Source organism: Pteronotus mesoamericanus, unplaced genomic scaffold (genome assembly GCF_021234165.1).
Source record: "Pteronotus mesoamericanus isolate MK-2021 breed Mesoamerican mustached bat unplaced genomic scaffold, CSHL_Meso_final scaffold_31, whole genome shotgun sequence".
Lineage (NCBI taxonomy): Eukaryota > Metazoa > Chordata > Mammalia > Chiroptera > Mormoopidae > Pteronotus > Pteronotus mesoamericanus.
The window spans coordinates 10,435,675-10,454,808 of NW_026555312.1; the positions used below are offsets into that span (position 1 = coordinate 10,435,675).

The following is a 19,134-nucleotide window of genomic DNA, read 5'->3' on the forward strand; positions in this document are numbered from 1 at the left end:
AAAGACCCAGGTTTGGGTTAGTGAAGAAGTAAAGAATTTCTACCAGTCTGACTAAGGCTTTCCCCGCCATCCATCTTCATGAAAAATTAGGTGACATCTATTTTTTTTTGAGTGTTTAAGTTCATTTAATTACATATAAATTTAATAAAAGTTTTAAATAATCCAAACTTCTGATTCCATGATTTTAGTTATAATTTACACAATCATTATTCACACCCATTCAAACTGTGGGTATTTGAAAACTTTTCATACAGAGAACTGTGGTATCTCTTCAATGCTTTTATTGGTTTTTATGAATTGGGGGTAGGGGCAGGAATTGCACCACATTTATCGAGTGGCCAGCCACTCTGTGCCAAGCTCCAAGCTGGATGCTTTCCATGGTCTCTCATTTCATTCACTCCTTACAATATCTTTAAATACCCAAATGACCTAAGGAGAGCACCATTTCATTTGTATATCTGGCTGGTAATTTGATTGTAGATATAAAGATTTTTAATTGTGCTAGATAAGAGGATGATTAAGAGAGAAGGAATTAAAAGAAGGAAATAATTGTCAAATAAGCACGACAAAGTCTCCGGAGAAAAGGGAGGGAAGAAGTTTTCCTGTTTACTAGATGACGAAAGCCCACAGGCAGCCAAGCATTTGCAGTTACTGAGTTCTGTGCAGGGGCACACAGGGTCCTCCCATTTCAAGGAGGGACTGCAGGCCCAGGAAGAGGTTCTAGGGTACTGCTGGTTTTGAACTATCTTCATACACCAAAGACTAGCTTTTGTAAGCGCCGCTGTTAGAATTGCGCTATGTGAGCGACACCTCCATTGATGGCACCACGCTTAACACTGCAGCCCAGTGAAGGCCATGGGCTTTCCCCAGTCCTTTTTGAGGAAGTATCTTTTCCGAATAGTGGCTCCCAAACTCAATAGTGGCTCCCAAACTCGGTGCACTGGAATGACCTCAGGGGCCTGTTAAATCCTTTGCTAGGGCTCCACCCCAGAGTTCCTGACACAATAGGCCTGGGAAATGACCTGAAATTTTGCATTTCTAACAAGCTCCCAAGTGCTGCTGGTCTGAGCCCACCACATGAAAGAACCACTGTTTAAAAAAAAAAAAAAGACCGGAGTCCATTAAAGAAAGAAACTGGGTACTTATTATGTGGCAAATCTTCATCAATTATGACACAAGCCACACAAAGGCAGGGTATTTGTCTGTGTTGACACTTGTTTCCTCAGCACCTACAACAGGGGCTGGCATATCCTAGGTGCCTCATACACATCTGCCAAACACGTCAAGTGGGTCAGGACGCCCCATGGCAGAAACGGGCCAGCATGGGGACAGATGAGCATGAGCAACAAAGAAAACGGCTGCTAGCGTTGAACTGCCCTGCAAGGGAAGCTCAACTTAGTAACAATGATGTCAACAACAACAGCAATAATAAGATGACAACAGACATTTAGGAGTGTTTAACACTGACCAGTGTTGGAGCCGCTGTAAAAAGGCATTGTGGCATTTAATTTTCACAACAACCCTACAAGGTGGGAACCCTGATTATCCTCATTTAACAGGTGAGAAAACAGGTTAGAGGGGAGGTGATATGACCACATCATCAACTAGCAAAGGTGAAGCTGGGATCAACAACCATGCTGAGATATTAGTTCTGAGCTGAAGGACTTCCTTAATTACCCAGTTGAGTAAACAATAAATGCAAAACTTCCTTGGCCTGCCCTGAACTTCAGACTTCGACCCTTTCTCCTCAGACTTACAGAGAAACCTCAAGTGGCCTGTTCATAGAATGCATGATTATAAAACAGACAGGGTGGGCTTCAGCTGGCTACAAAGAGCAGCTGTATTATCCAGGAAGAGTGGGATCAGTGAATCACAGCTTTGGGGGTTCCGTGGATAGGCATGACAAAGGAAAAAAAACATCTAGTTCAGTTGTGCTCAATGAGAGGAGGGTTGCTTTTGACCCCAGGGGACACTTGGTGATGTCCAGACAAATGTGATCGTCATCACTGGGGCGCTACTGGCATCTAGTAAGTGAAGGCCAGGAATGTTCCTCAACATCCCACAATGCACAGGGCAGCCCCCACTACAAAGAATATCTGGCCAAAATGTCAATGGTGGTGAAACCCTGATCAGTTTCAAAACTCCTAAAGCCTTCTCTGTCAACACCGCCCCCCCACCCTGCCACCGCCCACCTAGTTTGGATGCCTAAGACTACCAATAGTGATTATTTTCTCATGGCAATCAGTCTTTCATCTTAAGTTCCCAAAGAACATGTTTCATCTCTTTTATCTCCAGATAACTCCTTGAAGGTCAGAGCATCTTAGTCTCCTTTTACCCCCAAGAATACTGGGAACAGCATTCTGCATAAAGCGGGTGTTAATAAGTGTTTGCCCAATAGTCTGTTTTCCCCGAAGTGAGTAGAAATGCTGAGAATTTAGATTCAGCCAACACTTGAGTTCTTACCATGCTGGGGGCACACGACTAGTTAGGAGCACATAGTAAATTTTTTATAAACACTATCTCATTTAATTCTCCCAACCACTGAAGGAGACAGGGACACTATTTTAGGTAACTACACCTCACATATATAATTTGTAAAAGGTCATAGGCTCGTCACAAATCTGGAGCCAGATCTTCAAGTCCTATGTTCCTTCCATACCCACAATGTCTTAGGGCTGAAAACCTTATCTCTTAAAGCCTAGTCCAAGAATTAGGGTGTCAGAGATGCAAACAAGGAAAACAGCAACATGAAAGGTTGGAAACTTTACCACATTATTCATGTGATTGTCACAAATTTTGCTAGTCAGTATAGCAACAAAATTAGTCAATTCAAGGGGTGCAGCAAATAGGGTTAAACACGTTACATATTTAAAAACCAATTATAAAGATACTTAGAATTTACATAGCTCTTTCCTTGAGAGCTGTACTCAAAGATTCTTTTTTTTAATTTTAATATGCTAAAAATTCAAGATTTTTAAAAAATCAGCAAAATCAGAGAGCATAGGACATAATGGCCAAAAGAGCCATCTTAGTTCACGACATAATTATGTGACCTTTCTCTATGCGCAGCACTCTCCTGCTGGCTCTTTGCTTCAAGAGGCTGAAAAGTGGGCTTTCTCAGAGGACACAGGAGGCAGCCCAGACCTGGTAGAGCATGTAATAAATAACATCTGATGGCTCATCTCTGGGCGCCCTGACAATATTGATCCCCAAAAGTCAACCTGATGAATCTGTCTCATTTTCATATCATAGACGGAGAAGTAGAAATGATGAAAAGGTTTATGCGGCACCACACTTTTTTTTTTTAAAGCTAGGGAGACCAGCTCTTGGTTTGATTGCTCATCCAGACTTCCACTAAAACCTGTATGCCAAAGCCACATTTCCACAGCCCACACCTCGCCTTTTAGAAAGCCTGATGGCCTCTGGTGTCACTCACAACCAACAGACCACACTATTCCTGCCACACAGTGCTCACCCTGACATAAGTTCAACCTCGTCCATTCTTCCAGCCCTAGGAGTTCAAGGTCTTGGGTGATGTTAATATTTTTCTCCCTTAGCCTGTCCCTCAGTTCCATCCTGCCTTCTTATACTGTCACTATAGTGGCCCTAATTCCAGACCCACTGAGTCAATAGCACCCATACTCTAAATGGTATGCCCTGGTTCTCTTCCCAGGGAACTTTCTGGCTTTTTTTCCCACCTGGTAACCTGTATCAGGCAGGCCCAGACCTGACAGAATAAAAAGGCTTCCTGTAATAGGGTAAAGTATACCCTTTGAGAACAGGGTGTCCAGAATTATCTCCCGGGTTCCCAGCTGGTGTTAGTACCTGGGATGCAGCAACACTGCTCACCTAAACCTCCCGAGCTAAGATTCTTTGCCCTTTGGGAACCCGTTCTTGTTTTAGCAACAAGTTTTGAATTTTGGCAACCCATTCTTGGATGCTTGCCTTGGCAAAGGCCTGGAAATCCAGGTGTTGGTACCACAAGCGTGGATATGGGGTACCAATGCACTCACCCAGGGCTGCGCTGTCCAACTGAAGAAGCAGTTGAGACAAACAAAGGCACACTGATTCTGCAGGCAGATCCCCCATCACCTGGTCATTCCAGTTTCAAGAAACCTTTGCTTGTGCTCAACTACCTACAGCAGTGTTCTCCAAGTGTTCCAGAAGATCAGAAGACCATGGTGCCTCTCTGACTGAGAAGGGCAGAGATGGAGCCTGGAAATGGTCATCTGGAACAAGTGCTACGGGCAATTCTTATTATCAGGTAGGCTTTGAAAAACACTGGATTATTTATTTTGGACAGGTACCTTAGGTTCCTACTATGTAATTAATATAATATCAGAGAACACAGAGGATAAAAACCACGAATAAGCTGATACTTTGGAGTCAGGCTCCTAGGGTTCAATTTCAGGTACCCCACTCATCAGTGGAGGACTGAGACAGCCCCTTAACCCCTCAGTGTCTGTTTCTTCTTGTGCAGAACAAACATGATCATAATACCCACTTCATAGGCTGTTATGTGGATAATGTGCTAATGCGCATAAAGCACTTAGTTCAGTGCCCTCCATACACGCAGGCACTTGATAAACATTAGCTATTATTATCCAAGAGACCAGAGACTGCTGAGTGGCAGCCCTTAAGCCAAATCTGGCCTACAGACCTATTTTGTTTGGCTTTCACATTTTCCTTTTCAATCGAGCCAATATTTAAAAACTGGTAGGTTTCTGGCACTTTAAGGTTGAAGATCTGGCAACAAACAAGGTCTGCCTTCCCCTCTGGCAGCAATGGCCTGGGACAGGGTCCCATAGTTCCCTTCTGATAGGGAATTTCTTCTTTGTTCAAGCACAACCTCAACACCACTTACCTACCCCCCACACCCCACAATCCTCACGGTCAGTTTCTTGTTTGGCCCTTGTAGGAAGGCAGTATCTACTGTAGACCAATTTTACCAACATAGCCAAAGTTAGGTCCTAGGATTTCCTACATGTGGCCTCTAGTCCGGCTGGTCTCTGCTTGTGCTAACCTACTCCCTGCCTCTCCACCTTCACCTAATGTTCCCCTACCTCCACAATTGTCCGTCTCCACCTAGCTCAGTGGTTCCAGGGGTACGCATTAAAATGATGTGGGGCACTTAACAAAAAATACGCATGTCTGGACCCCACACAAAGATTCTAATTAGTCTGGGTGGGACCCAAGTATTAATACCTTCTTAAATTGTAGAGGGGATTCAAATGTGTACCCACTGTGCTCCAAAACTTATGACCAGGGAGCCATGGCCTTTCCATTCTCATGGTTCAGCTGGCACTTTCTGCTAAAACTATACAGCTGAGGGCTTAGGGAGTCTTGCTTTCCTCCTGACCTCTGTTTAGTCTTGCTTTGGAACCAACTTGTGTTTAAAGCCTGTCTCCCCAGACGACAAACTCAAGAGTGGGAGGATCACACCTCATACTTCTTTGCATCCTTAACAGGACAACTGGGGCATTAAGCACACTGTAGGTGTCTAATGAAAATGCCTCTACTTAAACACTTGAGAGTCTACAATGCAGAGGGCACTGCAAGGACTACACGAGGAAAATGCCAGGCCGGTTTCTCACAGCCTGCAGGTCTGAAGGAGGAAGGTGAAGATCGCCAATGGCGAAGATACAAGGCAGGATAAGGTGTGGTGTCCGAAAGCAGTACTGTGAGGGCAGGCAGGCTCCAAGCCTCTGGGGTATCAGAGAAGGCTCTGTGCAGGTTTTCTTGATGGGCCCGTGGGAAGGATGGCAGCCAGAGCCAGGTAGAGTGGGAGGAGAAAGAACCCATGAGCAAATGAATGCACCAGAAGGAAACTGCAGCCACCTGAACCACTGGGCCATGCCAGCATCTGCGCTGGGAGGAATGGGAAGCAAACTCTCAAAGACAAGATTTCGTCTTACATCGAACACTGGGCGAAGAAAGGCTGTAACCAACCCAAGTGACGGAAGTGGTCAGTGAAGCTGCCATTCTGGCATCCTTGTAAAAGCCAGGCAGAGGGAGGATGAGGGGTAAGGAGTAACAACAGACTGAACACAAAAAACTAGGGAAGAGGGAGATGCCAGTGCGAAAGGAAAGCCCAGAGGCAGGTTCCCTGGCTCTGTAGAGCGAAACAGCCCTCCTGCAATGGGGCCTCCAGGGCTGCCAGGGCCCAGAGACATCAGCCGCCCTGATTTCTGCCATTCAACCTTAAGCCACAGTTTACTACACAGAAGTGAAATCATGTTAACAGTGCAATTATTATTAATAGTGCAACTGTATTAACATATTTAACCATAGAAATAAAGACTTTAGTCACAGCACTGTTACTATGGAATAAGTTTATTCTTCTCTTCCTTCTCCCCAGTCAAGGGACAGCAGCTTATAAAGACATACAAATATCTGAAAGAATTAGGACAAAACAACTTCATGGTTCACTCCTCCCCATCACTGCCATTTTAGGAAGGTGTTAAGGGTTTCAGTTGAACACTAGGGCTGGGTCAGAAAATAGACCACAAAAGGGCAGTTCTACCATGTATCCATTGGACACTCCCATCATAACACAAATATAAACTCTAATCTTCCTAAGCCCATGGAGGCTGGTACAATTATCTCCCCATTTTACAGGTGAGGAAATTAAGACATACAGGGTAAGTGATCTACCTAAAGATACAAAACAAAGTAAGCAGTTTCAGAATGAGCCAGGAACTCGGGCTGCAGGCACCGTTGTCTGACTCTTGAACTCAGCTGGTCCCTCACGTCATCTTTCTGGTGGAGGGTGTAGGTCATGAGCCTGTTCCTCTCCTAAGGGCTGTGAGACCCAGAAAGAATGAGTATGGGGCCACAGGGCTGCTGCTCTGGTTACAAATTTTTAAAGCCTTAAAACGTCAGAAATGGAAAGGGCAAAGCAGAGTATTTGTAGAGGGTTATTTCCTATGACCCCAGTATCCAGAGCCACAACCTTCAGGATCCTGAAAACAAGCTGCGTAAATAAAGCCTTTCTCAGCAGTCAGTCAAAAGCACCCTGGAGGAGCCAAAAGGATCTCCGGGATAGCCAGGCATGAACTGGGTGGGAGGACCAAGGACAGTTAGCTCCTCCACTCCCTGAAGGATGGACTGTTCACCAAAAAAATCTCCCAGTGGAAACCAGCTTCACCAGTAAATACACTGCTCATCATTGCTCCTTTATTGCTCACTGGCTGTAAGACCGAATCTACACATGGCACCTTTCCGATTTGTGGATTACAGACAAGCCATATACCCCTGCTCCTAACGAGTCGGTGAACTACAGCCACCTTGGATTATATTTCACTTTTAGGCTTCAGGAGTTGAAGTGATTCTATTTTTAAGCTTTCTCAGTTCCACAAGTAAAAGACATTTTAAGAAAATTAGTTCTGGCTTTTAGGGGGATGGTGGCTTCCTCTGAAAGAGTTAACAGACCAGCCACTGGTTAAACCAGAAATCTTCTGGGGGGCAGAGTACCTGGGGTCATGTTGGTTGGTGGGCAACGGTCCAAGGCCCTCTGAAGACCACAATACTCAGGATGTGGATGGCCCAAGACAAACCCTCCAACTCCAGAGCTATACACTGTGACTCTCTCTGAGGAAAGAGTTAAAATTAAAATCCTTTTAGGTTTTATTCTCTGTGAAATATGTTTCACTTCTGAGCACAAGAAATGTCATCTCCACAAAAGATAATCAAATTTGCATATAACAAATAAACCTTTAAAAAGGCTAATATTATGTTACTCTTATAGTCAGTCATTCCTTCCATTTAAAAAAATTCCCTTGCATTTAACATCTAAAGAAGCTTCGCTTATTTTGTATCTTTGAGACTGAGTTGTTACTTGAAAATTAACTGTTTGAAGGACACTTTGTACCTGTACTTTTTTCTTTTTAAATGTAACTACTCCTGAAGGCAATCTAAAATGTTTTCTACACATCCCAATTTTCACATATAGGGCACATGAGACATAGTTAACTTTCTTTTGGTGAATGAGGCTGCTTCTAAGAATGTGTCTCCAATTTCAGTTCTGGCTTGGCCACGAGCTAGCTTGTGACCTTGGGCAAGTAACTTAACGGCAGTGGGCCTTAGTTTCCTCTTCTACAAAAGTGGGTCAGATGATGACTGTTCCTCTACAGCTCTCAAATGTTAATAATTTGAAGACCACTGGTAATATCGATTATTGTCCATGCTAACCTAAATTATTGTTCTTAGAGGCTGTCAATTTTTGAGAACGTTGCCTGGACACCACGAGTGCCCCAGACATTTGGGGTACAGTCATTGAAAGCAGACTAAAGTCAATTGCTTGTATTCTTTTTATCCCCTCCTATTCCACCAGCTGTCAGTTCTCACTGCTCTCAGCCTCCCACTGACATAAAACCCTGCCTTAGTTTAGGAAGCTAAGCAGTGGCCTGTTTCACTCAGGTTCTCTAATAAAGCAAAGTGCATGGGCTTTGCGATAAAATCTGGCAACCAGTGGGCTTTATTTCTTCTCACTACAAGTTATATTGTAGACTCCTGTGGCCACTGTGGCCACAAGACTGACCGCCAGTTAAGAGTGAGAGGAGAATGAGAATGCATTCCTGCAACTTACGCTTTGAGTTTTAAAAGCACACTGCTTTTGGGGAATAGTGTTTAAAGCAAAAGTGAGAATAGAAGATAAACCAATTTCCTTCCTACTAAAGCAAAAACTGTATGTCTTATCCCTCTATATTAACCCTCACCTACTCCCTCCAAGCTTCCTGTCCCTATCTCAATTGTTGGTTTTTTTTGTACCTTCTGCTGTGTAACCTTTCTTTGTGTATGGCACATTTTCCAAGTCACCCTTTCGAGCCAAAGAGAGGATCAGGGTAGAAGGAAGGAGATACCATTGGCAGTTTCCCATATTTATAGCTTTCCCAGTTATCTTACCTTCTTAGCCCCATGAAAAATGATTAATGGGAAAAAAATGCCTCTTAACAATTGTAAATATAGTCCCTGAAACACTATTTTAAGCTGCTAATAAGCATGAAAATATGCATTAAACCACATGCTCAGTACCTCAAAGTAGTCAGGGAAGTTCTCTTTAAAAACTAAAATGAAACAGGTTATTTGCTAAGAACTGAAACCTACCTTCTTTGCCTCAGGTGGTTTCATGGGAACCTATGAGGGACTTGATTGATTCAATGAGCACAGGCAATTGATATTCACTCATCCCAATTTAAGATGCCAGTAGAAAGGGGGTGGTTAAAAAGGAATTGGTTAGTCTAGAAAGTGAATGTAAACTAGACATACAAATGGAATATATAAAATTCACATTAAATTAGAAAACCAGCCAGAAAATTAACTGAACATTTGACGCTTTGCCAAATGGGTCCAAGTCCTCTGAAAGGGGGTAAAGGTGTAGATGGTTTATCTATGGGGATGGCAATAAAGACCGAGGAGTTAAAAGGAAACTACTGCATTGCAACTCTCAGAAATGAGAATAAAAGCAACTTTTCCCCAGTCTTTCCATCTCCAGGTGCTGTTAGTCATGTCTAAGCTTAGGGTATTATTTTCTGTTTCAACTTAACACAGCACATTAATCTCAGAATCTACTCCTCCAAGTATTACACAGAGTGATGATTTATAGAAAAACAAAAAAAAACTCCTTTCCTGTTTGGAAGCTTGGGTTCTTTAGCTCGTGGTGCCACGTTTAAGGGTGCTTTGTTTCAGAGTATGATTAAAGTGGCGCCCTTGGTACTGACTGTGGCACTGAGCTATTTGTACTGCCCAAGTCTGGGCTGCATTACATTAAAACTTCCATTTTAGGGTATGTAGAGACTAAAAATTCTCTCCTAGCTTAAACTTAGCATCTACCATATATCTCAGCAGAAGCAAGATTATTGAGTATTGAACCACAGAAACCCAGCATTTTTCTTCTTTTATACTTGCACAGGAAAAGAAACCCAGACATAGCACCTATGGTTCCTCCATTCTTACAGGGAAATTTCAAGCACAGTAGGCTCTTTCCCAAGGTATAACCAGTGGGTTGCTATGGCTGGATTACATTAAATCAGATGTAACAGGCCACTGTCTCTTGCATTAATGCAGCCCAAGTTTTCTAGAAGTAGAATGAAATAATTTCAGTTTATTTTAGAAAAGGCAGGCAATGAAGATAACTTTTCTGGTCCAGAAAATAGCACTTCTGACCGGTTTCTCTAAAGCTCCTCTATTTGCAACAATTCACCAGCTAAAACTGAGTTTGGTGCATGTCTCTAACTTGGTGACAACTAGGAGTTCAGTTCTCTAAAAGCCACCAAGTGCAAATGCACTCAAAAGTTGGTAGATCCACGGGTCATGAGTCGGGGGAGACTTGGGCCAAAAGTGAGGATGAGTTGCTCTAACATTGCCACAAACTAGGCACAAGCTCATGCTTGGGCCATTCAACACCGTCACCCCTATATAGGCCTGTCATACTGACATGCCCCATTTTACCCAGTACTAGGATAGCCATCTTTTATAGATTTAAAAGCCCACGTTAATTAGGTATAAATAATTACATTTCACTCTAGAAAACTTCTAAACATTTTGTTCATATATATATAAACAAAGGGGCAGTTGTACACATGGTTTTACACTTTCTCTAAGTTATAAAAAAAAACAGTTCTGCATATTTATGCATCTACTATTTGCCAGGCACTGTGCTAAGTGCTTTATGTGCATTATCACATTTAAACCTTAAAAACATGCTTCAAGTTAGTATTGTTACTGTTCCTATTTAACAGAAGAGGAAATTGTTTTGGGAGACTTATTTTCTTAAGATCATACAACTTGTAAATGAGAGGCAATCAGCTAGAAAGATAGCACTCACACATATTTTTTCTCATTAAAAAAAAAAGGTAAAGAATTTGTTCCTGGTTAAGTTCTCAGATGTTCTTGAGACAGAACATGGAATAAGGTGGAAATGCACTTCTGGCCCCGAACACAAGTTCTCAACCACTTCTTGGACACAAGTGTTTAAATGGTCTCTGCTGAGCCACTTGCTTAGCTATCCACATGCTGTCATTCCTGCTTAGGGAAAGAATATCAATAAATTTCAAGAATTAAATATAAGTTGAATATAGTTTTGAGAAAAACAAAGCAAATCAAACTTTATACTCAGGGTTCATGACTTTGGAATTATATATATTCTCATGGCAAGGATGACAAAGTTTTGAAGTAACTTGGAAGGTGGCGAGGGTAATTTTTTATACTTTAAATACTTAAATACAATGAACTACATAAGTTTGCCTAGACAGTTTTGCAGACCTGGCCCAACAAGCAGGCTAAGATTAAAAAAAAAAAAAAAAAAGGGCAATCTGGTGGTCTTACAAATTCCCATTATCAAAACTACCCGCCCATAAATCTGAATCCAATCCAAAAAGTATGTCAATAGCTGGTTGTTTAAGATTAGGTTTATGATACAGTAACAGAACTGTGTAGAAGGAAAAAATGCTTAAAATATGTCCAAGCATGTGTAGGTCAAGTCAGTAATAGTATTTAATGCTAATATAAGCATGGAATATTCTTGTGACTGAGGATCCAGCAGACGGATACCGAATGTATTAAATGGGTACTTGTGCTATTTCCCCCCTGCTGGCAGACCCTAGTCACTAAAACCAAAAACCAGAAAACTCATCACCTTCTTTGACTGAGACTGTATCACACATCCCTAGCAAGTATCTCTGGGGCTGTAAAGCAGTTAAGATCCAACAAGGGAAGAAACTAGGCAGAGTAAGGAAATAAAAATTTTCTTTATTCCAAAACCCACCTCACTTCCCAAAGTAATGCTTATGTGCCGACTTTCTTAAAGACCCCTGCAAAATCTGTTCCTCCAAAAAAAAAAAAAACCCATTTGGAGCTGAGACAAGGTGAGGTCAACGATTGGTACTGTCAACCAACCATTTATCTGAGTCTGGTTCATTTCTAGCCTCGTGGGGGCCAAGCCTGACCACGAGGGTGAAGACAGGAGGCATGGAGGAAGGGAATGAAGGAGAGAAAAGGAGAAGGGGGGGAGACGGACCGCCGGGCCACAATTCTAGTACCAACAAAAAGAGAAGCCGCATACTGACCTAAATCATCTCTCAAAGGCGCTTTATAAATTACAGGGACAAAGGGAGGGGGTGGCGGGTGGCCTGGGAATCCTACGGACACCCAACCCTCTGACCCGCCCCCTCCCCCTCCAGCACAAGGGAAGGAAGACAGAAAACAGAGCTCAACTCGGCCATTGGCGAGAAGCCCCCTCAGGTTTTGAATCGCCCATCCACAGGCCCCCTAGGAAAAAAAACACGCGTAAACACCAAACCAACCCCCTAGGGCGGACACTCGCGCCCAGAGGTCCCCAGAACCGGAGGCCGGGCATTTACTTAGTTAGATTTTTCTTGCTTACTCATTTCCCTCAAGCACCCAACCCCCCGTTCCCACTCCAAAATCCCGCTCAACCGCCTACCCTCTCGGTTCCAGCCCCCAACAGAATCCGGTGCCCCCGTGGTGGCGGCAGCCCCCGCGCGGTCCCGGTCACTAACCTGCTGCTGTAAGGGCATTTCCGAAACCAGCCTGGCTCCGGGGGAGGTGGGGGCCCGGCTGGAGAGGGGCCCGGAGGGCCGAGCAGACCAGCGGCGCCGGCTGAGGGCGGGCGCCCGCGGGGGGTGGGGGGGGAGTAGGGAGAGGAGAGGGAGGGTGGCCGTGCGGGTGCGAGGGCGCCGGGACCGTCCCAAGCCAGGGAGCCGGCGAGCAGGAGGAAGTGGGTGCCCCCTCTCCCCTCCAGCGCCCCCTCCCGCCGCCGCCTCCTCCCCAGTCACAGGCGCGTCCTCCGCGCACGTGTGCGAAACGTCACCGGCGGGTCCCGGGGAGAGGGACAGACCCGGGCTGCGGGACGGGAACGCGGCTGCACCCGCCCTCCGTCGCCTGGGGGCGGGGAGGGGGACAGGGCGGGGAAGGAAGGGGTAAGGGGAGAGGCGGGTCAAGGGCAGGCCCGGGGCCCGGCGAGGAAGGCCCGGGCGCTCGGGCCACGCGGGCGCCGCCGCCACCACCACCAGGATGCGCCCAGGCCGGAGCGCCCTCTCGCTAGACCCTCACCCCAAGACACCCCACGCCCCAGCCTGCACCCGCCTGCCACCTCCATCGCTTCTCCCAACATATCCCCTTCCGCTGCCCCTAGCCCTTTTGTTGCCCGGAGTTACAGATCCCAAAATGTGACAAGCGCAGCCCGGCAGGACCTCTGCGCTCCGAGCATGCCTTGGGGACCCCAGGCCACCAAGATGCCTCCGAGGCCGGCGAGGGGCGACCAACCCAATTGTCCCCCCGTTTGCACCCCCAGAGTCCCCCACTCCCCAGTTCACTACTCCCTCCTCCACCCTTCTCCATCCGGGGCGTGACCCCATCCTACGCCCGAGAAAGAGGAAGCTTCGAGTTGGAGGGGAGGGGAGAGTGGGGGTAGGGAAAAGTGTAGGAAAAGAAGTGGGGGTCACGAAAAGTTTCAGAGTGTCTGATGTGGTTCGCGCCAAGGAGGTCCCCACGGCCCTGCGCTCCTTGCGGAGCCCCCTGACCCCATCGGTACTAAGGGGAGCGCACAAGTCTAACAATAAACCCTCGTTGGAGAGGCAGCCCAGAGGCCCACTGCGCACGGCCTGCGCTCTCCCGGGACAGCCCGCAGCGCGCCCACCCCCCGCCTGGGCTGGAGACGGTGGGAATAGGAGGGCATTACCGGAGGGCCGCCACCGCCGCTGCCGCCGCGTCCCAGCGCTGGTGGCTGCTGCAGCAGCCCGGCTCTGCCGGAGGGTCCGTGCGGCGTGGTGTAGAGGAGGCTGCCGGCAGTCTGCTCCGCGCCGGGGGCACTGGGGAGGATGGGGCCGGCGGCGACGGCGCCGCTTTGGAGGGAGGAGGAACAGGAGGTGGTGGAAGTGTTCGTGGTGAGGATCTGGATGTACGCGCCTGGGGCGGCGGCAGCAGCGGCGGCGGCGGCGGCGGGGAAGCCGGGGCTGGCTAGCAGTGCCCTTTTGTCCATGGAGGCTGCAGCAGCGGCGGCGACGACAGTCGCCCCCTCCCCACCCCCGGCGGTCACCAGGTACTGCTCCAGGGCGGGCTGGATCCCCCTTCTCATCTCTCGCTCCTGCTCTTTTTATTGCTATGATAAATTAATGTATTTTTTTCAATTTCTTTATTATTTGCAGTCGGAGTTTCCAAGTCTCTCCTCCTTCTCTCCTCCCCGCCCGGCGCTTCCGAGCCCCTTCTCTCTCTTTTCTTTTTATTTTTCGGCACCGCACGGGCCCCGGGGGCCAAAAATAATCGGGGCTCTGGAGAGAGGAGGGTCCCGGCCGCACGGATATCGGGCCCCGAGGGGGGATGGAGGCGTCGGGGGCGGCCGATGCAATGGATTGCGAGGCGGCGGCAGCAGCCCGGGTGCTGCGGCCGGCAGCTGAAAAATGGCTCCAGGAAGCTGCTGCTGACAATGAATGAAGGGATACGGTTTACGCGCCAAGGTCCTCCCGCGAAACTCAGATTTCCCGCCGGCTTTTCAAACCATATTTGCATATCCCCGCCCCTCAACCCGCCGAGGACTGTTCCCACAGCCCATTGGGCCTCTAGCTCCTTACTTCAGTCCCAATCGTAGGGCAGGATCACGATTTCATGGTTTCCATTGGCTGCTGTGCATCATGGTTACCCGGGCGACATGGGTTCTATTTGCATAGATCGTCTTGATTGGCTAGGAGGGCAGGGGTTTTTAGAAGGTGGGGCAAAGCTTTCCCTTCTCTCCCACGGAAGACCACGCCTGACAGGCTCCGCCCCAGTCCCCGCCTGCCTGCCGGATGGGCGCTGTTGACCTGGGCAGGGACTCCGCGCCCCGCAGACTCAGTGTTGATCTAATCTAGAGCGTAAGTTTCGCTTTTGGAAATTGTCAAGGTGACTAAGGAGACATCTTCGGGAACTACCTTTCCTTTGACCAGTCAGTGTTATAGAAGAACAACCGGAGATTTTCCCAAACATGTGCCAAAGGCAAGTTGGACCATGCGGACGATGCCTGTCAGGTGGAAATTGAGCCCTTTAAATCGTGGGTTTCTGTCTTTCTGAATCCGACCAATGCCGGGGCGAGAGCTGATCTGGAGGCCGAGACTGATAGACAGAAGCATGTGGGCGGACAGAATCGTGGTGGAAGAAGGTTGGACTGACGTGATAGCGGGCACCATTTAGTTAATAGTCTAGATCATTCCTGGTAGTTTCATTATTAGCGTGAGTAGGATTTAAGTAAAAATTTACTCAGTGTTTTGTTGAGTTGAAATCTCACCACCGGTATTGGTCTGAATCTAGCACACAACACCCTACCCTGGCCCAGAAACACGCAGGTAGTTAATCAGAGCTAACCTAGGGCTGATCTGGGGGTTTCTAATCCTCCAAGCAGTAATCCGAAGAAGTACACGTTTCCCACGATGACGTCTTGCTCCCAGCCAACCCTGCTGCACGTCCGGGCACCAGCACTTTATAATCTCGGCTTTCTAGCAAGTTCCCTGACTAAAAGCAAACCCGGTGACCCAAACTTATTCAAAATACTTAGAAGAATTTTGTTTTTTAGTAAACTAGAAATTGTAACCAGGAAAAATATTAAATTATGGTCAAATGACGTCTGTATTGGTGCAAGTATTCATGGGTCCTAAAATTGAAGAATGTTCCGTCAGACTGAGCAGGAAAAGGAACCCCTGCAGGGATGTGGGGCATGGTGTACATGTCAAGCAGTCTTATACAGTTCTAATCACTGAGAATTGTACAGAGTAACTGCTGAGCTGGTGTGTTCACTGGGTGATGAGGATTGCAATACCTCAAGCCTTTTCCCAAGACATTATTGTTATTATTAATTTCCAAAACCTAATATACTTAGTCTTAAGAAAGACCTGAAAAGATGTGTCAGTTCAGGCTGAAAACTTATTAATTTTTCAGTCCTATTACCTTATCTGAAACAGAATGAGCTAAGCATACAGTTAAATCTTGCACCAGCTGGAGCAGTTGGGGCTTACATTCAAGCTAGTTGGGGATCCATGGTATAGTACCCAACCATTTCTTGACCCAAACATTTTCCATAGACAACTGACATTATCTTTGGGGCAGATTAGGTAGCATATCAATTCCTGGTTGGAGTAGAGGCTAATGTATTACCAACTTCCTTAATATTGTTTCATCAATGTTGCTTTCCACTGTAGGTCACTATGGAGAAAACTAGTACTGTAATTACTTGGGTAGTACCACATACAAAATATCACTAGCAACATGCTTTTGGCGGTGGTATGAGGGTTGTGTGTGTGTGGGGGGTGGTACTACAATGTACACAGTCATTATAGACTTGCATCTTCAGATTAGAGACAAACCTCAGACTTGGGCCCGTGTATAAGATCCCTGCTAGAACTTCCACAAGTGACACATCCATAAGGGAACACGTGTTCACAATCCATATCCACACCTATGATCTGGTTTAGAAAGCTTTGAAATATTTACCATTCTACCTTATCCAAGCTATTTTCTTTAATGTAGGGTATTTGGCAGAGAAACAGATGTTTTGACCTTTTATGTCTAGTGAATCCCTGGATGAGAAGGTGGAGGGAAGGGTTCAAAGAGAGAAGAGGAGGTGTTGGAAAACAAGACACTAAAATTTGAGGTAGGATATTAATATGTGGAGAGGTAGCATGTTTTAGTAGAAAGATAATGGGCTTTGGAGCCAGAATAATCTGTGTTTAAATTCTGGCAGTGCCATTTACTAGCTACATAGCTTTAATCTTTAAAATCCTGGGGTATTTTGGTTTTTATTGGGGTTTTTTTTTTTCTGGCCCTGGCCAGGTAATTCAGTTGGTTGAGTGTCATCCTGAGACAGCAAGGTTGTGGGTTCAATCCCCGGTCAGGGCATATACAAGAGTCAACCAATCAACCAATGAATACATGGATAAGTGAAACTGCAAATTCTCATATTCTCTCTCTCTTTCCCCACTGCCCCATCTCCTTTCCTTTGTAAAAATAAAAATTAGCCCTGACCAGTGTGGTTCAGTTTGTTGGGGATCATCCCACAAAGTGAAAGGTCACGGATTCGATTCCTGGTCAGGGCACATTCCTGAGTTGCAGGCTCTGTCCCTGGTTACCGTTGGGACGTGTACAACAAACAACTGATTGAAGTTTCTCTCCTTTCTCCCTCCCCCCATCTAAAAAATAAAATCTTTTTAAAAAGTTATAAAATCCTATTCTTTCATGTTAAATGGGAACCAATATTGCAATGTCTATCTTGAGAGGTTATGATGAAGAGAGGTAATAATAAATGCAAAGCGCCAGGCATATAACAGATGCTCAATAAGTGGCAGCTATTTATGATTCTACTTATTTGTGTGGTTGTGCTTTGCCTCTCTTTGTAATCCAATCTGATTCCTAGCGCCTAATCTTCCTACTGCCCTGGATATCCACTTGCTGTGGCAGCTTAGCTTTGTCAGAGAGTAGGAGCACAGTGGTGTCCTGGTTAGTAGGGATTATAGAATCCTGACTCAGAAGTTTAGGGTAACAAAATAAAGTCAACTCTGCTGCTCATCCCACTCTAACCTTCTCATCTGTTAGTGACCAGCTTCTGGGAGGTTCCTAAGTCTGAGCCCTCTTGACCTTCCCCTAAAGGTTAGACTGTTCCAGCACTAGAGCCAGACTGCTCTTGCTAATCACTACTCCCCTTTCCTTTGCTCTGACAGTGACCCTGGACAGCTAGTTGTCCCAGAATTGGTCTGTGTAGTTGGTTTAATGGTGCCCCCCAAGGACAGCTAAGTCTTAATCCCCAGAACATGTGATTATGACCTTATTTGGACTAAAGGTCTTTGCAGGTATAATTAAGTTAAGAATCTCTAGATAAAGATCATTCTGGATTATCTATATCCAATAAAAAGATAAAATATACTGGATGGAAAAGACAGGTGTTATCTCAAAGGTGTGTGCTTCCTTGCTTTTTTTGTTTTTTTAAATTTTTATTTATTAGAGAGATGGAGAGAGAAATATTAATTGTTCCACCTATTTATGCATTTATTGGTTGATTTTTTTAAAAATATTTAAAAAATGTTTATTGATTTTGGAGAGAGAGAGAGAGAGAGAGAGGGAGAGAGAAATAGAGATGTGAAAGAGAAACATTGATTGGTTGCCTCCCATATGCGCCCAAACCGGGGATTGAACCTGCAACCTAGGTATGTTTCTGACTGGGAATGGAACCCATAATCTTTTGGTGTACAGGATGATGCTCCAACCAACTGAGCCACACCTGACAGGGCGGATTCTTTTTCTTCCCCTTAATATTTATTGATTTTTAGAGAGAGGAAGGGAGAGAGAAACACCAATTTTTTTCTTTCCACTTACTGTGTATTCACTGGTTGATCCTTGTATGTACCCTGACCAGGGATCAAACCCAAACCTTGGCATATTGAGACAATGCTCTAATCAACTGAGCTATCCAGTCAGGGCCTTTTTTTTTTTTTTTTTTTTTTTTTTTGCCTTTTTGAAACAAATCTTAATTGTAAAAAAATTAAAGATCCAGAAAACTGAACAAAACAAATGTATGGATGAATGAATTATTATAAGGTGAACATCCTTGTAACTACCCTGGTCAAGAAATAAAACTTGACCTGCACCCTTTCTATATGCCCCCAGCCACATCACAACCCCTTCCCTCCCACCAAAAGTAACCATCAGCCTGATATTTCTAGTCTTCACTTTCTGGGTGATTTTGTTGTTGTTGTTGTAGTTTGTTTTTGGTTTGGTTTTGTATTGTTTTTGAGTTTCATCACCCAGATATACATTTCCGAGAACTTGCCCATTTAGAAAATGTTGGTATTTCTTTTAAGTCTCTTAATCTACAGTTCCTCATACATCCTTTTTACTTAGAATTTATCCTGAAGAATGTAGTGAGTTTAACGGTGGCCCCTTCCAAAATACATGTCCACTGGAAACCGAATTGGACTTTCTTTAGAAAAGGAGTCTTTGCAGAAGAGTTCAAGTAAGGATCTCAAGGTGAAATTATTCTGGATTAGAGCGAGCCCTAAATCCAATGTCAGTTATTTTATAAGAGAAGAGGAGAGGAGAAACACAGAGGAGATCATGTGAAAGAAGAGGTAGAGACTGAAGTGGTATGGCTACAAACTC

At 45.4% G+C, this 19,134-nt stretch overlaps 1 protein-coding gene across 1 annotated transcript in view; it reads right to left on the reverse strand.

Moving 5' to 3' along the window:
- Positions 1–14,095, reverse strand: part of E2F3 (E2F transcription factor 3) — a 70,997-nt gene extending 56,902 nt beyond the window's left edge. The window contains exon 1 of the mRNA XM_054592199.1: positions 13,700–14,095. Within this exon, the coding sequence (XP_054448174.1) occupies positions 13,700–14,095 (396 nt within the window). The remainder of the gene's footprint in view (positions 1–13,699) is intronic.
- Between the last annotated feature and the right edge of the window lie 5,039 nt (positions 14,096–19,134).